This window comes from Seriola dumerili, unplaced genomic scaffold (assembly GCF_002260705.1).
Source record: "Seriola dumerili isolate Sdu_G_001 unplaced genomic scaffold, Sdu_1.0 BDQW01000563.1, whole genome shotgun sequence".
Taxonomy (NCBI): Eukaryota; Metazoa; Chordata; class Actinopteri; order Carangiformes; family Carangidae; genus Seriola; species Seriola dumerili.
Window position 1 is genome coordinate 1 of NW_019174818.1, and position 26259 is coordinate 26259.

Genomic DNA, 26259 nt, shown 5'->3' on the forward strand with positions numbered 1-26259 from the left:
TGGCCCCGTGTTTGCTTTGGGGCTGACATGAGCTGCTTAACTCAGGCTATGCAATGCTTGCTATCAATGGAAAGAGTAGCCTCTCTAGTTTCATACGAAACCCAGCATGGTGAGATGGAGTTAGTGGATTACATGTACTGTCGTGTTTCATTTTGACCGTCCGTTTACATTGATAGGGGTCTCATTTTGAAACTGAAATATTGAAATTATTGCCAAACAAATATTCTTTGGACTAAATACACTCTTGGTAGCGTAAAAACCTCATCTTTTAGAAGCATTAAAAAAGAGACCACCACAGCGTTCTATCAACTTTTTACAGGCAATTATGTATCGCACCGTACTGCCGGACTTGGTACCCGGTTAAATGAAATCTATTATTTTCTCAGTCTGATTCAGTGAATGAACCTGGCGAAGCTGAACATCCAGAGCAGAACGATACCACCACAGCAGGAGAGTCTGAAATGAAGGATGGGAGGGGTGAAGAGAAACAGACGGGACAGGAAGAGATGGGTAAAATTTTCATGAAGAACTGACTGAACAAATTATATTTCAGTTTCAAACACTGTGAAGAATCATGAAAACTTATTAAAGTAATCTCTAATTTGGAGACTTTGACCCTTTCAGCAGGAGAGGCTGATGAAGTCAAAGAGGTTGACACTGTAAGCAGCACCAGCGTTGGTGAGCTGTCTGCAGAGGAGAGTGAAACATTGACGGACACAAGTCCAACATCTCAGACTGTTTCTACAAACATCAAAGATCGTGAGAATCGTTTCATTTTCTTTTTCATTTGTATTAACTTTCAGCAAAATCACAAACAAAACTATGAGAATATTGTTTCAATGATTTCTGTGGTATAACATACAGATTTTTTTTTATTTTTTTTATTTTTGTTTTGTTTTTGTTTTCAGTTATTCCCAAACTCACACTTGTGTTAATTGGTGACACAGTAAAAGCAAATGCAGGTTTACTGTCTGCTTAGCAAATCTTTCAAAAAGCACTGAATGAGATGCAAGGGCAGCAACAGTCAGAGGATTATCTCTTCAAGTTGACTCAGGCTGCAATGCATAGCAGCAACTGCCAGGCACAAGCTCTCTAAGGCCGTGTTCAGACCTAGCATTAACATATGTATGCGTGTAGTTGTTTTTAGTCAGTTGACAGACGGGTCTGTTGTCAATGTGCTTGTGTGTGTGTGTGTGAGTGAGAAAGAGTGAGAGAGAAAGAGAGAGAGTGAACAGTGCATGGAGGGATTGAGCGAAGTAATTTGCCGCCCACAGATCTTATAATGAAATAAAGTTTTATCCATTTTAAATAGTAAAAGATTTTCTGTTCATTATGAAACTGTGGTGGGACTAATCAGACTGTGGCAGAGGACGACAGTAGAGTGGGCTGTCCTTCAATGTGGCCTAGGACGCATTTACGTTCACACTGCTAAAAGAAAGTTTCCACATGTGGTCCAGACCACCTCAGAATGTAGTCTGAGTGATCGGATCTCAAATGCGTCCTCAATGTGTCTTGGGTGCATTCACGCCTGTACTTAAAGCTGTCCACTGGTGACCGGATCACCCGAGACCGATGTTAATACCAGGTCTGAACAGGGCCTATATCACACGGAGTCAGTGGCATGCTATGTCTTAAATAAAGGAAGGAGCACTTAAGTTACCTGCCAATTCTGACAGCTTGACTAGATAGCATTGAATATATGGTGAACCGAGGTTTTTACACTTCCTACAGCATAGGCTCAACTGGAATTGCCAGCAGCAATACCAAGCTCTTAATGTAAGGCTTAAAATTGTAGCTATTAATAACTGGAGCATGTGTAAAATTACTTTAGCTAAACACATGGGCGTTTACTCCTGTGGTGGACTACAGTTTTAAATTCTAACCTTTTGCAGTTTTGGCCAAATTATGAATTTAATATTGCACAATTATAAATATTGGCCAACAGTACCCAGCCTCTGGTAGGGAACGATTATGCTCTCAAAGTTCTACAGAATAGAGGATGACAATATTCACACTTGTGCAACATTAAACACACCAGTAGTTATACTTAAAGACATTTATTTACAATGCGACAAAGTAAAGCAAGTTTATACTATCTATGCTATCTAATTAAACTAATATCTCATATTTGTACTTGGACCCATCAACAGGAGAGGCTGATGAAGTTAAACAGATACACAATGAAAGCAGCAGTAACATGAGTGAGCGGTCCACAGATGACAGCAATACACTGAAGGACACAAGTTCAACATCTCAGACAGTTACCAAAGAAGGTGAGAAATACTTCACTTCTTTCTTTAAATTGCATCTCTGCAAAATCATTAACATTTAAATTAAAACATATTATCTCTATTTGGTGTAAATGAGGTCAGACTTGTTGAACTATGAACTTGAACCCTGTAAATATGCACATAATTATTGAAAATAAGTTTTATAATTAGCTGTGAATGGTTGACCTTTTTCTGTTTGAGACTGCAATCTACTTGTTGTTCATTTATACTTCAGTAGATCAGCTGGAGGAGAGAGCAGCAACAAGAGAAGTAAAGGTGTGCGACCTTTTGATCCTCACTAGTCACTGTCAGACATTTTTTTAAATATTGTACTACATTACCCTTTACACATTTCACACTATACGTATGTCACAACTGCAGATTGAAATGAATTCTAAATTGGTGAACTAAAGGTTGAATAAAATCACTTGTTTTTTAAGTGTGATCCAGTGAAAGACTCTGGTGATGCTGAACACTCAGAGAAGAATGATGACTGCACAACAGTGGAAGGAGAACCTGAAATCAAATCTCTAATACCATCAACAACCAAGGAGAAAGGTAACATATTAAATGTACAATAAGAAGAAGCAGTAAAAATAAAATTAACTAAGCTTTTACCAATCGATCACAATCAAAGTTTGCAGTGAACATTAGTAAAATAAACTGCTTCAACAGGACATTGATCTGGCCCCCTGGTTCATTTTTCTTTTGTAGGCACCTTAGATATGGATATGAGTGGACACAAGAATAAGGTAAGAAACTCCCATTTTCTTTCACAAGTTCTGAGTACTATTTACTTTGTTACATTGAGTGACTTTATATTTTTTATGTACACTAAATGAGTATTTATCTATATTTCCAGCAGTCAGTGAAGATCTCTGAGGAGAACCAATGTCAAAGAGAAATGGAAACGTTGCTTCACAGACTTCATCTTCAAGACAAACAGAATTTGTCTCCAGCAGATTTTCTTAAAATAGGTCCACCAGTGAAACAGGACCATGAAACATCTGAGGAAGATCTAGCTCATACTTTTCTTCAGAGGTTGATGATGTTAGACTACAGAGCCAGATATATTCCTGTAAGACAGGACAGTGCTGAGGTGAGCCACTCGAATCCTGTTGCAGAGCTTGATTCTTCAAACACAAAAGAAAGTGTTTTAGATGCATTTTTTAGCACCAACGTTAACTGTGATCAATCAGATCAGACTCATTTTCATCCGATGGACGTTCAAATGGCAGTATTTCACTGCTCAGACAGCTTCCTTAAGCAGAACATGATGACAAAGCTGTCACAGTGTCAGTACGCCTTACCTTTGCTTGTTCCTAACCCAGTCACACTGGATGTTGAGTGTCCTCTGTGGACATTCAGACAAATAAGAAAAACCTGGAAGATAACTAAAGTCAAGGGTGATTCAAACATTGTCACCATGAAGAGTTTGCCCATCTGCAAAGCTGAGACACCCATGGTGTCATTTTTCCGCCTGGGTTCACTGTCAGTGTCTAAATCTCAGCTGATGAACACTTTGATCAACGAGCGTCACAACACCTTCTTCCACAGAAACTGCCCAGGTAGCACCAGATCTCGCCTTTTGATGGATGGTGTGGCAGAGATTGCCTGGTACTGTCCTGCTGGAAAACCCAACGATGCCTTCACTGACTGCACTGCCTTCTGTAATCTTCATGGTGATGCTCTGTCGATTGAAAAACAGCGTAAGATACTGACTGAAAAATCTTCAGTCAATGTTGTTCTGTTACCAACTCTGAAAAAAGGTGACAAAAGTACTGAAGTTATCTCACATCTTCTTGAGTCTCCAAAGCCTCTGATTTGTCTCATTACTGATATTGATTGTGGTGCAGTTCAGATGAAAAAGGGAAAATATAAAATGGGTCTAAAAGACAGAAGCCAGTCAGATGTTTCTGAAGAACTGAAAAGAATCATTGGTGAGATCTTGTCTGGATCACAAACATCTTTCCAGCTTGAAACCATGGCTGAGGTCTCTGGGATCAGAGTGGATGAAGAAGACACAGTCTGCCAAAAAGGAAAAACTGCTGCTATGAAAGTAATGAATGCTCTTCAGAAGATGGATGTTTCAGAAATCAAAGATAAATTCCTCCCTTGTCATGGCCGACTGTGGCATGAGTGGTGTAGAATAAACAAGGTACAGTATCACCTCAAAGGACACGTTGAGGAGGAGAAATGTAAAAGGCAACAGGAACTGATGAAAATACGAGAAGAACAATGTGATGCTTCCTGTAGTGAACTGGTGAAGTTGTTCATTGAAAGTCTCTCATCTTTGCCATCAACAGACAAAGAGTATTTCCTGAAATGGACTCAGATCTTAATAGACGCCCTCTCCGCAGACGATCTCATGTCAATTCTCCAAAGCTATGATAAGAAGTGGTCTGAGGTCTTGGCTCTGAGGAAGAAACATGACAAATCTGATCTGTTAAAAAGAAAACAGACTGAGCTTGAACAAATATCAACAAAACTGCAGTCAGCAACTTTTGGCTTGGAGCACATCTTTAGAGAAATGGGGCAGATCTATGAAGCCCATAAATCTCTACAGAAACAAACAAAGAGGAGTTGGACTGACTGGTCTAAATACCCTGAGCTGGCTGCAGAGCTGATGATATCAGGACATCCCATGGAGCTGATGGATGGTGATGCAGGTCATGTGCCTTTGACATGGATCTCTAGTCTTTTAGAGGAAGTCATCAAGAGACTGGGTGACCAGAGAGTGTTTGTGTTGTCAGTTTTGGGCTTACAAAGCAGTGGAAAATCAACAATGCTGAATGCCATGTTTGGGTTGCAGTTTGCAGTGAGTGCTGGCAGATGCACCAAGGGTGCCTTCATGCAGCTGATCAAAGTGTCAGAGGAGATGAAGAGAGACTTTAAGTTTGACTATGTGCTGGTGGTGGACACTGAAGGACTGCGTGCTCTTGAATTAGCAGGTAACGCCGCTCTTAACCACGACAATGAACTGGCAACTTTTGTTGTTGGTCTGGGAAACATGACATTGATCAACATCTTTGGAGAGAATCCAGCTGAGATGCAAGATGTTCTGCAGATTGTTGTTCAGGCTTTCATGAGGATGAAGAAAGTCAATCTTTCTCCAAGTTGTGTGTTTGTTCACCAGAATGTGACAGATATTTCAGCTACAGAGAAAAACATGGATGGAAAGAGACGTCTGCAAGAAAAACTGGACCAGATGACCCAACTAGCTGCCAAAGAGGAGGTTTGTAATGCAAAGTGTTTCAGTGACATCATTGCATTTGATGTGCAAAAAGATGTGAAATACTTTGCCCAGCTTTGGGAGGGAAGTCCACCTATGGCTCCTCCAAATCCAGGTTATAGTGAGAGCATCCAAGATCTGAAGAACTTCATCCTCTCTAAAGCTTCACAGTCTGCTGGGATAACTCTGTCACAGTTCAAAAGCAAGATTCACGACCTATGGAATGCCCTGTTGAATGAAAACTTTGTTTTCAGTTTCAAAAACACACTTGAAATTGCAGTCTACAGAAAACTTGAAGTCCAGTACGGAAACTGGACCTGGGCCCTGAGGAGCAACATGTTGACCATTGAAAACCATCTGTATAACACAATTGAAAATGGAAAACTTGACAAGGTTGAGCTCAGTTATCTTTTTAAAGAAATGAGCCGAACATATGGAGAAATCCAAAAAGAAATGTCAAAGCACTTTGATGATGACAGAGACAAAGAAATGTTGGTTCAGTGGCGAGGCACATTTGAAATCAAAATCAAGGAGTTTCATGAAGAACAGGTGAGAGGAGTGAAAAGAAAACTGGATGAAGTTATCCAGCAGAAGAAGGCTTGTAAAAAGCTTGATGATCAGAAGACAGAGTTTGAGAACAAGCTGCTACAGAAGAGCAAAGAGCTCGCTCATCAGTTAAAACACAAGACACAAGATGAAGAGGAACTTAAACAGCAGTTTGACTCTGTTTGGAGAGGCTGGGTGAGAGAACTAACTGCAGATACAAAACCTATTGAAGACATCAACTTGGAGGAAGATCAGTCAACCACCCTTCAAGAGCTTGGTATTGAATGGGATCTTATTGATGAATCCAAAAACAGTGGCAGATACAAAAACATATCAGGGGTTGGTGATTACTTTCATTATGTGACACTCACCAAGTATCAGGAGCTTTGTGACGAAAGCCAACAGCCTCAAGAGAGGGAAGGGGACAAAAGAGAAAAGGAAACACTTAGACAATTTGGTGACATTGTTTCACTTTCTTACACTGAGGGGTCCTTTCAGTCTGAAGATCAACAACTGATCAGATCCCTGATTTACGATCTTGAAAAACAGTCACTTGATACAATCAAGAACAAACCTGTAGCTACAAGAGGCTACAGTTCAACTTACTTGCAAGAAGTTGCCAAAAATGTCAAAGAGAAAGTGACAGAATTTGAATCAGGGAGGAAATTTGCTCTCAAGAGGGAGTTTACAGTTGATCTCTTACTGTATGTGTTTGACAGAGCAGGGCCTTGGCTTTCAGAGTCCCACGAGAAATTCAAGAAGAGGAATGATGCGCATACTCATTTAGAAAGCAAGAGGGATCAATATTACAACATTTTCAGAAGCTTCTGTAAAGAAAACTCTTCTGCTGTTGTACTCGGAGAACTGATCTGTGAAAAACTTAAGGTTTCCACTGTTGAGGCTGCCTGTAACAAGACTGCAATTGATCTAGCTGGAGAGATGAAGTGCAGTTTCCCAGCATTCAATGGGAACAGAGTGAACCTGGAGAAACATGTGTTGAAGTCACTGGCAGAGAAAGAGGACTTCAGTGTTTTCATCACCTACATCCATCAACCAAGGAATCATGTGGAGAGTTTTATAAAAGAGGAAGTACAGAAATACATCTTCACATCACACAAAGATAAAGCTCGGGATATACTCAAGAAAAATGTTGAAGACATGAAACAACATGTGAGTCAGGCTTTATTTACTGCAACAGAGAAAGTCAAAACCCAGAGAGGAGACACAGACATGTGGCTGGAGGAATTTACCAGTTATCTGAGAGATGAGTTGACATTTGATTCCATTTGTCCTGAAAACTTCAGAGACATAAACAGTTTCGAGTTCCTTAAAGAAGAGATAGAGAAAAGCCTTGAACCCATCATGAAGGAGATGAACAACCTCTCACTGAATAAGATGAATGAGTTCAGACTGAAGCCTGATCAGATCCTCATCGATCAGCTGTGCAAGTGCTGCTGGGTAACGTGTCCATTCTGTGCAGTCATTTGCACCAACACCATGGAAGATCACAGTCCTGAAAAGCACTGCGTCCCTTTCCATCGCCCCTCTGGGATTAAAGGATGGCACTTTAGAGGCACAGTAGAACTGGTCATCGATTTCTGCACAACAAATGTTGCAAGTGATGAAAGGTTTAACCCCTGTCACGACTCAAATAAAAGCATTCCTTATAAACAGTACCCAGAGGGTGGGGATGAGTATGCTGCATGGAAGATCACTCCTGATGAGTCTAAACTGACATACTGGAAATGGTTTATGTGTCGATTTCAAAAACAACTGGAAGACCACTATAAATTAAAATTCCAGGGTAAAGGAAAAATTCCCAGAAACTGGAGAAAACACAGCAAAGAAGAAGCGATTAAAAGTCTGGATGAAATATACAAACTGTGAGTTAACAACACAACTACTCTGTTGGAAATGATGATACTTGTTTTCATGTGATTATTCATGAATCAAACTCCTATAAAACAACATTCATAGACTTTTACTGATTTTATCATTGACAGATTTTTCTGTCTGTGAATAATAAATGCGGACAGTAAATGAATCATTACAAATTACAGTAAACACAAGTCTGATAGCTTTATACAAATTAATATTTATAACAAAAGAGCACATAGAGCAATAATAATCTGGAGGATGAAGTGAATCAAAAATAGATATGTTAATATTAATATTAAATCAATATGTCATATACAAAAATGGTTAATGTGGAGCATCGAGTGGCACAGTGGGTTGAGCAGGCGCCCAATATGTAGAGGCTACAGTCCTCACTACAGTCAGCCCCGGCTCGAATCCTGCATCGGACGGCCCTTTACTGCATGTCATTCCCCCTCTCTCTGCCTCCCCATTTCCTGTCTCCCTCTACTGTGCTATCCAATAAAGGCATAAAAAGCCCAAAAAAATTTACTTAAAAAAAAAAATGGTAAGTGTGAACTTCGTGAAGAGAAATGTTTCCATGAAGGTGAAACAGAAGACAATATGTTATCTTTCCATTTATTTTGTTTGAAGAAACATAGAGAAATTATGAATATGATGCATGTATTGATGAATATTTTGAAGTTTTATTAAATGAAAATACATGAAATCTGAACTTCTGAAGTTCAGTGATCATGGAAAGATGAGTGAGAAGGTTGATGAGAGACATGTTGTCAGATGATCGACTTCTTACAACAAAGAATGGAGGGTATATTTCTTTAACCTGTGTAATTCATTTCTAAAACTTAAATCTAAAAATCCTGTTAAACAAGTTTTGCCTATTTGTATCTTTGTAAATCTTTACATTTTAAGTTGAATCATGTTAACTGATCCAGGATGCTTTATGTTGAAGACGTATTTGAAGTGTTCAGTTGTGTTATGTTAATCTCATTTAAAATAATCTGTCATTATATCTACAGCAGCATGAGTTTTGTTGTTTTGTTGTCAATGTGAGGAAAATATTTCTAAAGGATTTTATCATTTATTAAACTGATCATTCAGTGACGACACAAAAACACCTGTTGACTTTAACCTTTCATGTTATTAATGAGCATAATAAAAATAACTACATCATATCTATTGAAAGACCATGTTTCTTTTTTGTTTCTCAAATGACAAAGTTTTAATTTCCACCTTTGAGACCTGACATCTGTTTGTAGAAGACCCCACCTTTTGTATCTGATCCATGGTTCATAGTAAAATCATCTTCCTAACTGTTTCTATTTGATAACACCTGAAAATCCCCTTATGTCTATTTGACTTTGTTTCAACCTGATAAGAAAATCCCACATGGCTCTTAAGCTTTCTGCTACGTTGTCTGCACATAGGTGTCACGCTTCTGTTCTCTGGCTGATCATTTTTCTATCCCAGTTTCCCAGCATGTATGTTTTCAGTCACAGNTTCTATTTGATAACACCTGAAAATCCCCTTATGTCTATTTGACTTTGTTTCAACCTGATAAGAAAATCCCACATGGCTCTTAAGCTTTCTGCTACGTTGTCTGCACATAGGTGTCACGCTTCTGTTCTCTGGCTGATCATTTTTCTATCCCAGTTTCCCAGCATGTATGTTTTCAGTCACAGATGACATCAAATGCAGGCAGCAGTAAAATCCAGTTACAGATTGTGACTTCTGATGTATCTGAGATGATTTCTAAAACCAGGTTTCACAGGGACTCTCAGTCGACTGTTCCTCTGTTTGTATGTGATCTGGTGCCTTGAAGGAGAACTGCCAGGTAACACACATTTTTCATAGAGGGCTTCAATAGTAATGTAGAGGCTCATTGGCTGACTTCAGCATTTTAACTTGTCATAGCATAAACTATACAATGTATATCCTTTATAAAAGACTGTCACATTTTAACTAAATCTGATCTATTTTAACCTGAATATCTTTTCATCTTCAACACAGTGCAACAACAACAGCTGTTCTTCACAGACAGTGGCGTCCACATTTAAACAGGATCCAGTTTAAGGAGTTTATTTCCACAGTTCAGGAAGTTCACTGGTTTTTGGTTGTCTTTGTTCTCCTGGTTTGGAGGAAAGGGCTTGCATACAGATGGGTGGGGTTATATAACCTCTGGTGTGGTTAATGGGGTGACAGGTGATTTGCAGGCAGGTATTTGCAGGTGTTAGACTTGTGATTTAACACGAGAGTTAGAAGGAATTCAAATACATTACTGTCCAAGTGAACGTCATTCCTAAGTGTTCTCAACTGTCTGTGAAGAACAACTTTTGCATTAGAAGAAAAAAGTAAGACTTACCAAAATAAAATACAAACGAAATGTGTCTTTATTGCTGTAACTTTTATTTGAAGACAATATCAAAAACCTAAAATACTTCAAATCAAATTAACATCAATGTATAATTGTTTCAAGATGGATGAAGCTGTATTTGTTTCTTTCCTTTAAATCTAGATCATCACAGAATGAGCAGCTAGTCTTAGTTTCACTTTCTCAGATCGTCACACCTCTCATGTCACATCTGATTTGTTCAGAGCGGGTGGGGGGAGGGGTTTGTGAGGGGCTGACCAATAATCAAATCTTCTGATCAGTATATAAAGCCTAGTAACAGTAACAGTAACAGTTTGGATTCATAAGACGGGTTCATCTACACGGATCAGATTGAGCTGAGAAAACACGAAATAAAGGTGAGTTTGAATATTTCTATAATGTGTTTTGTGTAAATATGTAAAAATCAGTGTATGTACAGTTTTTATAACAAACATTGACTGTTTAAACTCAAACCTCAGTTTCTTACTTTGATATTTGTTCTTTAAATCTTGACTGCTCTGTGTTGAAGAGGTTTTATTGTGAACGCTTGCTGTGCAGAGGCACGTTTATTTTATCTTGACTTCAGATTTGATCTTTTTTCATGAGTTGAACTCACAGCTGAAATCTGGCATGCTCACATTTTTGTACACTATTCATCTCTACTTGTATAAATCACAGATACTGTACACGTGATTCATAAACATGCTAATTACAGTATAAAACAAAACACAGATGAAAGTTATACTTCTTGAAGTATGATTGTGTGAACTATAGTCAAACCAGCCATCATTCATGTTTCCGTGGTCAAACCAGTTGTTCCTGGATTTCAAGTGTGTGATTTATCGAACATTTACAGTAGTCACACTGACATAGTTCTAGGGAGCTGCTGGAAATGACTTTTAAATACAATCTCGTATGTAAAAATAAGACTTTCACATTAATTACTCCCGGAAATGACCTGTAGGAACATCAAATCAAAATCGGCCACTTGAAATACTGGTTTGACCACGGAAACACACATGACGGTTTGACCGCAGGTATGAAGTGGGAGTGTCAAATATTTTCTACTTTCTGCTCTCTTCTTTTTCTACTTTCACTTTTGATGTTGAACAGTTTATCTGTGTGATATTTAGTTTTCACAAGGAGGAATTGTGCAAGATCTTCAAGGTGTTCACCAAAATATTTAATGTTAGATGTTGTACTTTATATTCTCCTGATCAAATCATTTTCTGAATTGGTTTCAACATAACATGCATTTTCCAGTGATAGTTAATTATCACTTTTGTCTGAATGGCTCTGTCTTATGAACATAAAGATGAGCAGCTGATGAGATGGAGGTGGAGAACCATGATAACACAGCAGCAGCAGGAGGAGGAGGAGGAGGAGGAGAGTCTGAAATCAAATCTGTAATATCATCTGTGACAAATGATAAAAGTAATTTGAAAGTTTGACATTATAAACATTAATAAATTAAGAATTGTTGACAAACCACATATTGTTTTTATGCTGATCCTGTTCAATCTGTTTTTTCTTACATGACCTGTCAGTAGATGAGCTGGAGGAAAGTTCAGATAAAACCAAGGTAAAGATCAGTCACCATCATACAGCTGTATTTATTCTCACAGTATCCCCTTTTTTTCTAAGTCACATTAGCATTTACCACAAGAGAATCCTTCCCTAAATCTAAATTCATAAAACCTTTCATAACACACAGTGTCCACACTGTCCAAACATCAGACCTTTGAAATGATGTTTTCTTCTAGAACTGAGCAGGTTTTCATTTCATGAGCTTCTTCATGTTTGGCAGTGGATGAATTAACTTCACAAAACTTTAACAAAGAAAGCTTTTTATTACATTGATATCCCACCTGCAGACATGCACACCTTCACATTCATGTGATGACAGTTTAAAGCGCTGGTCTCACGTCTGAATAACCACCTTGGTCACTTTAATGTGAAAGTCACAACAGGAATCTTACTGGGTCAGAACTGGTAACATTTCAGTGGCTGCAGAATGATGCACTTTTCTTAGTTTTGGTTTCCTGATGAAAATACTTTAATGTCAGTGGCTCTAACCTGGAGAACTAATCGTTACATGAAATCAATTATTTTCTCAGTCTGATTCAGTGACTGAACCTGGTGATGCTGAACATCCAGAGCAGAATGATACAACCACAGGACGAGAGTCTGAAATGGAGTCTGTACCATCTGCAACCGATGAGAAAGGTAAGATGTTCATGAAGAACTGACTGAAGAAATCACAAGTTTTATAAATTATATTTCAGTTTCAAGTTTCAAACATTGTGAAGAATCATGAAAACTTATTAAACTAATCTCTAATTTGGAGACTTTGACCCTTCAGCAGGAGAGGCTGATGAGGTCAAAGAGGTTAACAGAACATTATTTAAATATATAACATACAGATGTTCTTTTTGTTTCAGTGATGCCTGACCTCACTCTTGTGTTAACTGGTGACACAAACTCTATTGAGGTTGGATTAGATAACATCTTACTTGACCATGACGATCAAACACATGACGAGCAGTTTTCATCCAAACTGTATGATTTGTGTGGTCGACACATCTGTGTCATTAACATGCTTGATCAACAAAACACAAACAAACACAAATTCCCATTAAATCAGGGGATTCATGCCTTTCTCCTACTGGTACCAAATGGTCTGCACAGCAGCCATTACAGCTCAGGAGTGCAGTGGTTAGAGGAAGCTTTCGGGAAAGAATCACTTTCTTATTTAATGACAGTCGTGACTCATGATTCAGATGAAGAATGTGACGGTGCACTGACAGACCTGAAAGCCTGTAGCAGTTTTGTTGAAGAAAGATACCACACATGTACAAAGAGTATGAGAGATGAACATGAAATAATAGCTCTGCTGAAAAAGATAGACGTCATGGTCTCTGACAATGATCCACACTGCTACAGTGGACCGACATGTGGTGACATTAAAGAGCAGGAAGAAGACCTGGACCACGAATCCCACGAAGAAGAAAAGACTGATGTGTTTCAGCAAAGTCAAATAGGTGAGATTTTGATGTTGCTGTTCACAGATTGCACCTACACTGTTTCATAAGATTATCTATCTATCTATCTATCTATCTATCTATCTATCTATCTATCTATCTATCTATCTATCTATCATAATGTATCTAGAAAAGAACATATTTTGGCCCCAACATCTCAAATGATTCTTTTTCCCAGGATACACGAACAAGACTTTAAAACCAAAATATCTGCATGTTTAACTGTAGAACTTCATTTAACCAAAGAACATAGTGTTTTAATGCAGAAAACACCTCATTATTTCAGCTAAGATTAACAGTTCAGCTCATACAGCCGCTGTGAGTGTCTCCGATGCATCTATCTATCTATCTCATGTTGTGTGTGTCCTTCCTTTTTCTGTTCATCTGTGTCCACCTCTTCCTCTGACCAAGCACATCACATACACTATATTTTCACGTCCTCCCTTCTTTTGTCTCTCTAAAAATTTAACAAGTTGCACTAAAATTTGCATTACCACAAAATCTGAATAACAAAAAAAAAGATTAATTAACTGAAATTAATTAACTTAATTAAGATGAAATAAGCATTTAAATCATTTCTTTTATGTTTGATCCTGCAATCTGCTTGTTACGTTACCCTGCCCAGATCAGCCGAAGGAGAGATCAGCTGCAGTAGATCGGCCGGAGGAGAGAGCAGCTACAGTAGATCAGTTGGAGGAGAGATCAGCTGCAGTAGATCAGTTGGAGGAGAGAGCAGCTACAGTAGATCAGTTGGAGGAGAGAGCAGCTACAGTAGATCAGTTGGAGGAGAGAGCAGCTACAGCAGATCAGCTGGAGGAAAGAGCAGCTACAGTAGATCAGCCGGAGGAGAGAGCAACTACAGCAGATCAGCTGGAGGAAAGAGCAGCTACAGTAGATCAGTTGGAGGAAAGAGCAACTACAGCAGATCGGCCGGAGGAGAGAGCAGCTACAGTAGATCAGTTGGAGGAGAGAGCAGCTACAGTAGATCGGCCGGAGGAGAGAGCAGCTACAGTAGATCGGCCGGAGGAGAGAGCAGCTACAGTAGATCAGTTGGAGGAGAGAGCAGCTACAGTAGATCAGCTGGAGGAGAGAGCAGCTACAGTAGATCGGCCGGAGGAGAGAGCAGCTACAGTAGATCAGCTGGAGGAGAGAGCAGCTACAGTAGATCAGCTGGAGGAGAGAGCAGCTACAGTAGATCGGCCGGAGGAGAGAGCAGCTACAGTAGATCAGTTGGAGGAGAGAGAAGCTACAGTAGATCGGCCGGAGGAGAGAGCAGCTACAGCAGATCAGCCAGAGGAGAGAGCAGCTACAGTAGATCAGTTGGAGGAGAGAGAAGCTACAGTAGATCGGCCGGAGGAGAGAGCAGCTACAGCAGATCAGCTGGAGGAGAGAGCAGCTACAACACAGGTAAAGGTGAGTCTCTGTAGTCTGGATGAGAGAAGCTGAAGATACTTTTACTGAACAGTTTACTTTCTTCTCCCTCAAATACAAACCTACTTTACAGCTTTTAGTTTCCCTTACTGTTATTTTTGGTTTTCTTGTACTCTAAATAGTGTACCATTGTGTTCTTAATATCAATGGTTGTAACCTATTTATTTTAAGATTGAATTAAATCACCTGTTTTCTCAGTGTAACTCAGTTAATGATGGAAAACACCCAGAGAAGAAGAATGACAACACAGCGAGAGGAGGAGAGTCTGTTCCATCTGCAACATGTGAGAAAATAATTTTGAATGAATTATTTTATTTTGCAAGAACAAAAAGAACTCCAAATTCAAAGAAATTACGAACTAACTAACATACAAAATTATTTACTGTGAACATGAGAAGAATGTATTGATTCAACTCTTGTTCAAGCTCATTGTTGTCTTGCAGGCACCTCAGATGTGGATATGAGTGGAAACAATGATAAGGTCAGAAAATACAAATTTATTTAAGGACTTGATGACTTTTTACTTTATAACCATGTGATGTTACCACTTAATTTACATACAGTAAATGGTTATTTGTTTTTTTTTTTACAGCAATCAGTGAAATTTTGCAATGACATGCAATATCACAAAAACACGGAAACACTGCTTCACAGACTTCACCTTCAAGACAAACAGAAGTTGTCTCCAGCAGATTTTCTTAAAATAGTTCCACCAGTGAAACAGGACCATGAAACATCTGAGGAAGATCTAGCTCAAACTTTTCTTCAGAGGTTGATGATGTTAGACTACAGAGCCAGATATATTCCTGTAAGACAAGACAGTGCTGAGGTCAGCCACTCAAATCCTGTTGCAGAGTCTGAAACTTTTGACACAGAAGACAGTAACTTTGATGCTCTTTTTAGCAACAACAATGACTGTGATCAATCAGATCAGACTCATGTTCATCCAATGGATGTTCAAATGGCAGTATTTCACTGCTCAGACAGCTTCCTTAAGCAGAACATGATGACAAAGCTGTCACAGTGTCAGTACGCCTTACCTTTGCTTGTTCCTGACCCAGTCACACTGGATGTTGAGTGTCCTCTGTGGACATTCAGACAAATAAGAAAAACCTGGAAGATAACTAAAGTCAAGGGTGATTCTAACATTGTCACCATGAAGAGTTTGCCCATCTGCAAAGCTGAGACACCCATGGTGTCATTTTTCCGCCTGGGTTCACTGTCAGTGTCTAAATCTCAGCTGATGAACACTTTGATCAACGAGCGTCACAACACCTTCTTCCACAGAAACTGCCCAGGTAGCACCAGATCTCGCCTTTTGATGGATGGTGTGGCAGAGATTACCTGGTACTGTCCTGCTGGAAAACCCAACGATGCCTTCACTGACTGCACTGCCTTCTGTAATCTTCATGGTGATGCTCTGTTGATTGAAAAACAGCTTAAGATACTGACTGAAAAATCTTCAGTCAATGTTGTTCTGTTACCAACTCTGAAAAAAGGTGACAAAAGTACTGAAGTTATCTCAGATCTTCTGAAGTCTCCAAAGCCTCTGATTTGTCTCATTACTGATAATGATCGTGGTGCAGTTCAGATGAAAAAGGGAAATTACAAAATTAGTCTAAAAGACAGAAGCCAGTCAGATGTTTCTGAAGAACTGAAAAGGATCATTAGAAAGATCTTGTCTGGATCACAAACATCCTTCCAGCTTGAAACCATGGCTGAGGTCTCTGGGATCAGAGTGGATGAAGAAGACACAGTCTGCCAAAAAGGGAAATCTGCTGCTATGAAAACAGTGAATTTACTCCAGGGGATGGAAGTTTCAAAAATCAAAGATAAATTCCTCCCTTGTCATGGCCGACTGTGGCATGAGTGGTGCAGAATAAACAAGGTACAGTATCACCTCAAAGGAAACGTTGAGAAGGAGAAATGTAAAAGGCAACAGGAACTGATGAAAATACGAGAAGAACAATGTGATGCTTCCTGTAGTGAACTGGTGAAGTTGTTCACTGAAAGTCTCTCATCTTTGCCATCAACAGACAAAGAGTATTTCCTGAAATGGACTCAGATCTTAATAGACGCCCTCTCCACAGACGATCTCATGTCAATTCTCCAAAGCTATGATAAGAAGTGGTCTGAGGTCTTGGCTCTGAAGAAGAAATGTGACAAACCTGATCTGGTAAAAAGAAAACAAAATGAGCTTGAACAAATATCAACAAAACTGCAGTCAGCAACTTTTGGCTTGGAGCACATCTTTAGAGAAATGGGGCAGATCTATGAAGCCCATAAATCTCTGCAGAAACAAACAAAGAGGAGTTAGACTGACTGGTCTAAATACCCTGAGCTGGCTGCAGAGCTGATGATATCAGGACATCCCATGGAGCTGATGGATGGTGATGCAGGTCATGTGCCTTTGACATGGATCTCTAGTCTTTTAAAGGAAGTCATCAAGAGACTGGGTGACCAGAGAGTGTTTGTGTTGTCAGTTTTGGGCTTACAAAGCAGTGGAAAATCAACAATGCTGAATGCCATGTTTGGGTTACAGTTTGCAGTGAATGCTGGCAGATGCACCAAGGGTGCCTTCATGCAGCTGATCAAAGTGTCAGAGGAGATGAAGAGAGACTTTAAGTTCAACTATGTGCTGGTGGTGGACACTGAAGGACTGCGTGCTCTTGAATTAGCAGGTAACGCCGCTCTTAACCACGACAATGAAATGGCAACTTTTGTTGTTGGTCTGGGAAACATGACATTACTCAACATCTTTGGAGAGAATCCAGCTGAGATGCAAGATGTTCTGCAGATTGTTGTTCAGGCTTTCATGAGGATGAAGAAAGTCAAACTTTCTCCAAGTTGTGTGTTTGTTCACCAGAATGTGACAGATATTTCAGCTGCAGAGAAAAACATGGATGGAAAGAGACGCCTGCAAGAAAAACTGGACCAGATGACCCAACTAGCTGCCAAAGAGGAGGTTTGTGATGCAGAGTGTTTCAGTGACATCATTGCATTTGATGTACAAAAAGATGTCAAATACTTTGCCCAGCTTTGGGAGGGAAGTCCACCTATGGCTCCTCCAAATCCAGGTTATAGTGAGAGCATCCAAGAGCTGAAGAACATCATCCTCTCCAAATCTTCACAGTCTGCTGGGATGACACTGTCACAGTTCAAAAGCAAGATTCATGACCTGTGGAATGCCCTGTTGAACGAAAACTTTGTTTTCAGTTTCAAAAACACACTTGAAATTAAAGTGTACAGAAACCTTGAGGTTCAGTATGGGAACTGGACCTGGGCCCTGAGGAGCAACATGTTGACCATTGAAAACCAACTGTACAACAGAATTGAAAATGGAAAACTTGACAAGGTTGAGCTCAGTTATCTTTCTACAGAAATGAGCCGAACATATGGAGAAATCCAAAAAGAAATGTCAAAGTACTTTGATAATGACAGAGACAAAGAAATGTTGGTTCAGTGGCGAGGCACATTTGAAATCAAAATCAAGGAGTTTCAAGAAGAACAGGTGAGAGGAGTGAAAAGAAAACTGGATGAAGTTATCCAGCAGAAGAAGGCTTGTAAAAAGCTTGATGATCAGAAGACAGAGTTTGAGAACAAGCTGCTACAGAAGAGCAAAGAGCTCGCTCATCAGTTAAAACACAAGACACAAGATGAAGAGGAACTTAAACAGCAGTTTGACTCTGTTTGGAGAGACTGGGTGAGAGAACTAACTGCAGATACAAAACCTATTGAAGACATCAACTTGGAGGAAGATCAGTCTACTATCCTTCATGAGCTTGGTTTTGAATGGGCTCTTATTAATGAATCCAAAAGCAGTGGCAGATACAAAAACATATCAGAAGTTGGTGATTACTCTCATTATGTGACACTCACCAAGTATCAGGAGCTTTGTGACGAAAGCCAACAATCAGAAGATGAAAAGATGGTAAACAAGAACGCAAATGGGCAAGGAGGATATTCATGGAGAACTCGATGGGTGTCTTTTAAAAAGAAATTTCGATGTGTGTCAACACAAAAAAGAACACATAAAAAAGAATTATATACATCAAGCAATTCTTTACCATATGAAGAACAAAAATGCTTCAGATCCCTCATTGACGAAGTTGAAGAACAGTCACTTGATATAATCAAGAACAAACCTGTAGCTACAAGAGGCTACAGATCAACTTACTTGCAAGAAGTTGCCAAAAATGTCAAAGAGAAAGTGACAGAATTTGAATCAGAGAGGAAATTTGCTCTGAAGAGGGAGTTTACAGTTGATCTCTTACTGTATGTGTTTGACATAGCAGGGACTTGGCTTTCAGAGTCCCACGAGAAATTCAAGAAGAAGGATGATGCACTGGTTTATTTAGAAAGCAAAAAGGATAAATATTACAACATTTTCAGAAGCTTCTGTAAAGGAAACTCTTCTGCTGTTGTACTTGGAGAACTGATCTGTGGAAAACTGAAGGTTTCCACTGTTGAGGCTGTCTGTAAAAAGACTGCCATTGATCTAGCTGGAGAGATGAAGTGCAGTTTCCCAGCATTCAATGGGAACAGACTGAACCTGGAGAAACATGTGTTGAAGTCACTGGCAGAGAAAGAGGACTTCAGTGGTTTCATCACCTACATCCATCAACCAAGGAAACATGTGGAGAGGTTTATAAAAGTGGAAGTAGAGAAATACATCTTCACATCACACAAAGATAAAGCTCGGGATATACTCAAGAAAAATGTTGAAGACATGAAACAACATGTGAGTCAGGCTTTATTTACTGCAACAGAGAAAGTCAAAACCCAGAGAGGAGACACAGACATGTGGCTGGAGGAATTTACCAGTTCTCTAAAAGATGATCTGACATTTGATTCCATTTGTCCTGAAAACTTCAGAGACATAAACCGTTTTGAGTTTCTGAAAGAAGAGATAGAGAAAGGCCTTGAACCCATCATGAAGGAGATGAACAACCTCTCACTGAATAAGATGAAAAAATTCAGACTGAAGCCTGATCAGATACTTATCGATCAGCTGTGCAAGTGCTGCTGGGTAACGTGTCCATTCTGTGCAGCTGTTTGCACCAACACCACTGAAGATCACAGTCCTAATGACCACAGTGTCCCTTTTCATCGCCCCTCTGGGATTGAAGGATGGCACTATAGAGGCACAGTGAAATTGGTCATCGATTTCTGCACAACTTTAGTTGCAAGTGATGGAAAATTTTATCCTGATTCACATTCAGATAAGCTCGTTCCCTATAAAAAGTACCGAACTGCTGGACCAATGTTTGCTGACTGGAGAATTACCCCTGATGAGTCCAATCTGACATACTGGAAATGGTTTGTGTATCGATTTCAAAAACAACTGGAAGAACACTATAAATTAAAATTCCAGGGCAGAGGAGAAATTCCCAGCGAGTGGAGAAAATACAGTAAAGAAGAAGCCATTAAAAGTCTGGATGAAATGTACAAACTGTGAGTGAACAACACAACTACTCTGCTGAAAATGATGATACTTGTTTCCATGTGACTATTCATGAATCAAACTCCTATAAAACAACATTCACAGACTTTTACTGATTTTATCATTGACAGGTTTTTCTGCCTGTGAATAATAAATGTGGACAGTAAATGAATCATTACAAATTACAGTAAACACAAGTCTGATAGCTTTATACAAATTAATACTTATAACAGTAGAGCACAGAACAGCAATAATGATATGGAGGATGGAGTGAGTCAAAAATAGATATGTTAATATTAGTATTAAATCAATATGTCATCTATTAAAATGGTTAATGTGAACTTCTTAAAGATAAATGTTTTGATGAAGGTGAAACAGAAGACAATATGTAATCTTTCCATTTATTTTGTTTGAAGAGACAAAGAGAAATGATGAATTTGATGAATGTATTAATGAATATTTTGAAGTTTTACTAAATGAAAATACATGAAATCTGAACTTCTGAAGTTCAGTGATCATGGAAAGATGAGTGGGAAGGTTGATGAGAGACATGTTGTCAGATGATCGACTTCTTAGAACAAAGAATGGAGGGTATATTTCTTTAACCTGTGTAATTCATTTCTAAAACTTAAATCTGAAAATCCTGTTAAACAAGTTTTGCCTGTTTGTATTTTTGTAAGTCTTTACATTTTAAGTTGAATCATGTTAACTGATCCAGGATGCTTTATGTTGAAGACGTATTTGAAGTGTTCAGCTGTGTTATGTTAATCTCATTTAAAATAATCTGTCATTATATCTACAGCAGCATGAGTTTTGTTGTTTTGTTGTCAATGTGAGGAAAATATTTCTAAAGGATTTTATCATTTATTAAAAATCAACCTGATAAGAAAATCCCACATGGCTCTTAAGCTTTCTGCTACGTTGTCTGCACATAGGTGTCACGCTTCTGTTCTCTGGCTGATCATTTTTCTATCCCAGTTTCCCAGCATGTATGTTTTCAGTCACAGATGACATCAAATTCAGGCAGCAGTAAAATCCAGTTACAGATTGTGACTTCTGATGTATCTGAGATGATTTCTAAAACCAGGTTTCACAGGGACTCTCAGTCGACTGTTCCTCTGTTTGTATGTGATCTGGTGCCTTGAAGGAGAACTGCCAGGTAACACACATTTTTCATAGACGGCTTCAATAGTAATGTAGAGGCTCATTGGCTGAGTTCAGCATTTTAACTTGTCACAGCATAAACTATACAATGTATATCCTTTATAAAAGACTGTCACATTTTAACTAAATCTGATCTATTTTAACCTAAATATCTTTTCATCTTCAACACAGTGCAACAACAACAGCTGTTCTTCACAGACAGCTGTCTTACCAAATAAAATATAAATTAATTGTGTCTTGCTAACACTTTTATGTAAAGACAATATCAAAAAGCTAAAATACTTTAGAAAAATAAGGCATCAAGTCACATTTACATCAATGTATAATTGCTTCAACATGTATGACGATGTATTTGTTACTTTCCTCTAAGTCACAACGTTTCAGGGAAATCAAAACAGAAAGAACAGTTAATCTCACTTTCTCAGATCCTCACGCCTCTCACGTCACATCTGATTTGTTCAGAGCAGGGGGGAACCCAGAATAAAATCCTCTGATCAGTATATAAAGCCTAGTAACAACCGTTAGGATTCACAAGACAGGTTCATCTACACAGATCAGACTGAGCTGAGGAAACACGAAACAAAGGTGAGTTTGTACATTAATATAATGTGTATAACAGACATTGACTGCTTTAATACAAACTTCAGTTTCCTTACTTTGATATTTGTTCTTTAAATCTTGACTGCTCTGTGTGGAAGAGGTTTTATTGTGAACACTTGCTGTGCAGAGACACGTTTATTTTATCTTGACTTCAGATTTGATCTTTTTTTCATGAGTTGAACTCATAACTGAAATCTTGATCTTGAATCTTCATTGTTTAAATCATGGATACTGTGCACGTGATTCATAAACATGCTAATTACAATATAAACGGTATTTAACAGAGGTGGAAGTTCTACTTTGTGAAGTGTGATCGTCTGAACTGCGTGTGGAAAAATATTTTTTACTTTCACTTTTTTTAAAGTTTATTTTTTGGGCTTTTTTATGTCTTTATTTGATAGTACAGTAGAGACACAGGAAATGGGGAGGTAGAGAGAGGGGGAATGACATGCAGCAAGGGTTGTCCGATGCAGGACTTGAACTGGGGCCAACTGCAGCAAGGACTGTGGCCTCTACACATGGAGCGCCTGCTTATAGCACTACGCCACACGACGCCCCTTACTTTCACTTTTGATGCGGTTGAACAACAGTTTGTCTGAGACACAGTGGTTTAGTTTTCACAAGGAGGGGTTGGTGTGGCATGCATGCTGGTTGATAAAGACACATTTAAGAAAAAAAGAGAAAAATTTAAATAGAATTTGAACAGAAGGAAGAGACGTTGACAATTAGGAAGTGGAGCAACATGGGTGGAGATTATAGTTAGACTCAGAAACAGTGCACAAGGACATAGTCTTCCTGACTGAACTTCCACTAAGCTTCAGTTCCCTTCACTATCATTCGCCATTTTGAAAATGTCATGTTTGCTCACTTTGAAATTATTTCAGCAAAATACACAGAAAATTCGCACTTGCATTTTAAGAGAAAAAGTTTGTCAATATTTACAACATTTCTCCTTCAGTTCAATCTTCAAGATGTTGACCAAAGTATTTTATGTTAGACTTACTTTCACAAAGAGAAGAACTAGGTTTTATGTTCTCCTGATCAAATCATTTTTTGAGTCAGTTTGAATAGTGTCGTGCATTTTCATTTAGTTAATTATCGCTTTTTTCTGAATGGCTCTTCTGACTGTAAAGATGAGCAGCTGATGAGATGGAGGTGGAGAACCATGATAACACAGCAGCAGGAGGAGGAGGAGGAGGAGGAGAGTCTGTAATATCATCTGTGACAGATGACAAAGGTAATCTGAAACTGACAATACAAACATTCATAAATTAAGAATTGTTGACAAAACACATATTGTTTTTATGCTGATCCTGTTCAATCTGTTTTTTCTTACATGACCTGTCAGTAGATGAGCTGGAAGAAAGTTCAGCTCAAACCAAGGTAAAGATCAGTCACCATCATACAGCTGTATTTATTCTCACAGTATCCCTTTTTTAAAGTCATGTCATCATTTACCACAAGTGAGTCCTTCCCTAAATCTAAAATTATAACATTTTTCAGAATACACACACTGTCCAAACATCAGACCTGTGAAATGATGTTTTCTTCTAGAACTGAGCCGGTTTTCATTTCATGAGCTGCTTCATGTTTGTCAGTGGATGAGTTAACTTCACAAAACAAAGAAAGCTTTTTATTATATTGATATCCCACCTGCAGACATGCACACCTTCACATTAATGTGATGATAGTTTAACACGCTGGTCTCACGTCTGAATAACCACCTTGGTCACTTTAATGTGAAAGTCACAACAGGAATCTTACTGGGTCAGACCTGCTAACATTTCAGTGGCTGCAGAATGATGCACTTTTCTTAGTTTTGGTTTCCTGATGAAAATATTTTAATGTCAGTGGCTCTAACCTGGAGAACTAATCGTTACATGAAATCAATTATTTTCTCAGTCTGGTTCAGTGACTGAACCTGGTGAAGCTGAACATCCAGAGCAGAACGATACAACCACAGGACGAGAGTCTGAAATGGAGTCTGTACCATCTGTACCAGACTTTGACCCTTCAGCAGGAGAGGCTGATGAAGTCAAAGAGGTTGACACTGTAAGCAGCACCAGCGTTGGTGAGCTGTCTGCAGAGGAGAGTGAAACATTGACGGACACAAGTCCAACATCTCAGACTGTTTCTACAAACATCAAAGAACGTGAGAATCATTTCATTTCTTTTTCATTTGTTTTAACTTTCAGCAAAATCACAAACAAAACTATGAGAACATTATTTCAATATATAACATACATATGTTCTTTTTGTTTCAGTGATGCCTGAGCTCACTCTTGTGTTAACTGGTGACACAAACTCTATTGAGGTTGGATTAGATAACATCTTACTTGACCATGACGATCAAACACATGACGAGCAGTTTTCATCCAAACTGTATGATTTGTGTGGTCGACACATCTGTGTCATTAACATGCTTGATCAACAAAACACAAACAAACACAAATTCCCATTAAATCAGGGGATTCATGCCTTTCTCCTACTGGTACCAAATGGTCTGCACAGCAGCCATTACAGCTCAGGAGTGCAGTGGTTAGAGGAAGCTTTCGGGAAAGAATCACTTTCTTATTTAATGACAGTCGTGACTCATGATTCAGATGAAGAATGTGACGGTGCACTGACAGACCTGAAAGCCTGTAGCAGTTTTGTTGAAGAAAGATACCACACATGTACAAAGAGTATGAGAGATGAACATGAAATAATAGCTCTGCTGAAAAAGATAGACGTCATGGTCTCTGACAATGATCCACACTGCTACAGTGGACCGACATGTGGTGACATTAAAGAGCAGGAAGAAGACCTGGACCACAAATCCCACGAAGAAGAAAAGACTGATGTGTTTCATCACAGTCAAAGAGGTGAGATTTTTTTTATCACTGTTTATTTACTCAGACTGTCTCATATATTTCTTTACAGCACAAACAAACATCTTCTCGCACGGTACGACCCTCATATACACATCTCTGTTATTAATATCTCATAGCATCATGTTGTGTGTGTCCTTCCTTTGTCTGTTCATCTGTGTCCACCTCTCCCTCTGACCAAGCACATCACATACACTATATTTTCACATCCTCCCTTCTGTTGTCTCTCTAAAAATTTAACAAAGTTCCACAAAGAGTTGCATTAACATAAAATCTGGATAAAAAAACTAATTAAATAAGCATTTATATCATCTCTCTTTATTGTAGATGATCATTCTTATGGAACAATGGTGCGAATACACATATCATTTGCCCAAATAAAGATTTTGTCACATAATTGTCGCAAATCAATCTTAATTGTTAACTGACTAAAAATTATTTCTCTTATGTTTTTTTCCTGCAATCTGCGTCTTACGTTATCCTACAGTAGATCAGCCGGAGGAGAGAGCAGCTACAACACAGGTAAAGGTGAGATCTTTTGATTCTCTGTAGTCATGGTCATACAGCACACCTGTGACCTCAACTAAAGATTGGAGCTTTTGCCTTTTTACTTTAGACTTGAACAGTGTTTGACTCCACAAAGCTCCTGGTTTGACACTGGATGAGTGAAGCTGAAGATACTTTTACTGAACAGTTTACTTTCTTCTCCCTCAAATACAAACCTACTTTACAGCATTTAGTTCCCCTTACTTTTATTTTTGGTTTTGTTGTACTCTGAATAGTGTACCACTGTGTTCTTAATCTCAATGGTTGTAGCCTATTTATTTTAATATTAAATTGAATTAAATCATCTGTTTTCTCAGTGTAACTCAGTTCATAATGGAAAACACTCAGAGAAGAAGAATGACAACACAGCGAGAGGAGGAGGGTCTGAAATCAAGTCTGTTGCATCTGCAACATGTGAGAAAATCATTTTTTAATGAAAATGTTTTTGTGCAATAGCAAGTCCAAACTCCCACAGTCCAAAGACATGTAAATGGGGACTAGGCTGATTGAATACTCTAAATTGACCATAGGTGTGACTGTGAGATGGTTGATAGTGAATGGTTGTATGTCTTTGTGTGTTTGCCCTGCGATGGACTGGCGACCTGTTCAGGGTGTACCCCGTCTCTCGCCCGAAAGGATTCTGGGATAGGCTCCAGCCCCCCCGCGACCCTACTAGAGGATAAGCGGTAGAAAATGAATGAATGAATGAGAATAATGTACTGATTCAACTCTTGTTCAAGCTCATTGTTGTCTTGCAGGCACCTCAGATGTGGATACAAGTGGAAACAAGGATAAGGTCAGAAAATACAAATTTATTTAAGGACTTGAGGACTTTTTACTTTATAACCGTGTGATGTTATCATTTAATTT

General features: G+C 38.8%; 3 protein-coding genes across 3 annotated transcripts; all 3 read left to right on the top strand.

The window, feature by feature from the left end:
• The first annotated feature begins 390 nt into the window (after window positions 1-390).
• LOC111236074 (interferon-induced very large GTPase 1-like) lies at window positions 391-7935 on the top strand. Its single transcript, XM_022764683.1, has 7 exons — window positions 391-510; window positions 625-759; window positions 2151-2273; window positions 2506-2546; window positions 2711-2828; window positions 2985-3022; window positions 3133-7935. Exons 1-7 carry the CDS (start codon window positions 462-464, stop codon window positions 7933-7935), a joined length of 5307 nt encoding a protein of 1768 aa, XP_022620404.1. The 5' UTR covers window positions 391-461.
• A 5270-nt stretch (window positions 7936-13205) lies between these two features.
• On the top strand, window positions 13206-21072 carry LOC111236069 (interferon-induced very large GTPase 1-like). The gene is given in 3 exon segments (XM_022764678.1): window positions 13206-13335; window positions 15210-15247; window positions 15359-21072. Coding segments are annotated over 3 exon segments (5034 nt in total). The 3' UTR covers window positions 20225-21072.
• An 849-nt stretch (window positions 21073-21921) lies between these two features.
• LOC111236070 lies at window positions 21922-26209 on the top strand. Its single transcript, XM_022764679.1, has 8 exons — window positions 21922-21958; window positions 23107-23210; window positions 23325-23356; window positions 23876-24125; window positions 24238-24837; window positions 25331-25371; window positions 25707-25803; window positions 26148-26209. The coding sequence occupies exons 2-8, from the start codon at window positions 23123-23125 to the stop codon at window positions 26207-26209; spliced, it is 1170 nt and encodes a 389-aa protein (XP_022620400.1). The 5' UTR covers window positions 21922-21958; window positions 23107-23122.
• The last annotated feature ends 50 nt before the right edge of the window (window positions 26210-26259 follow it).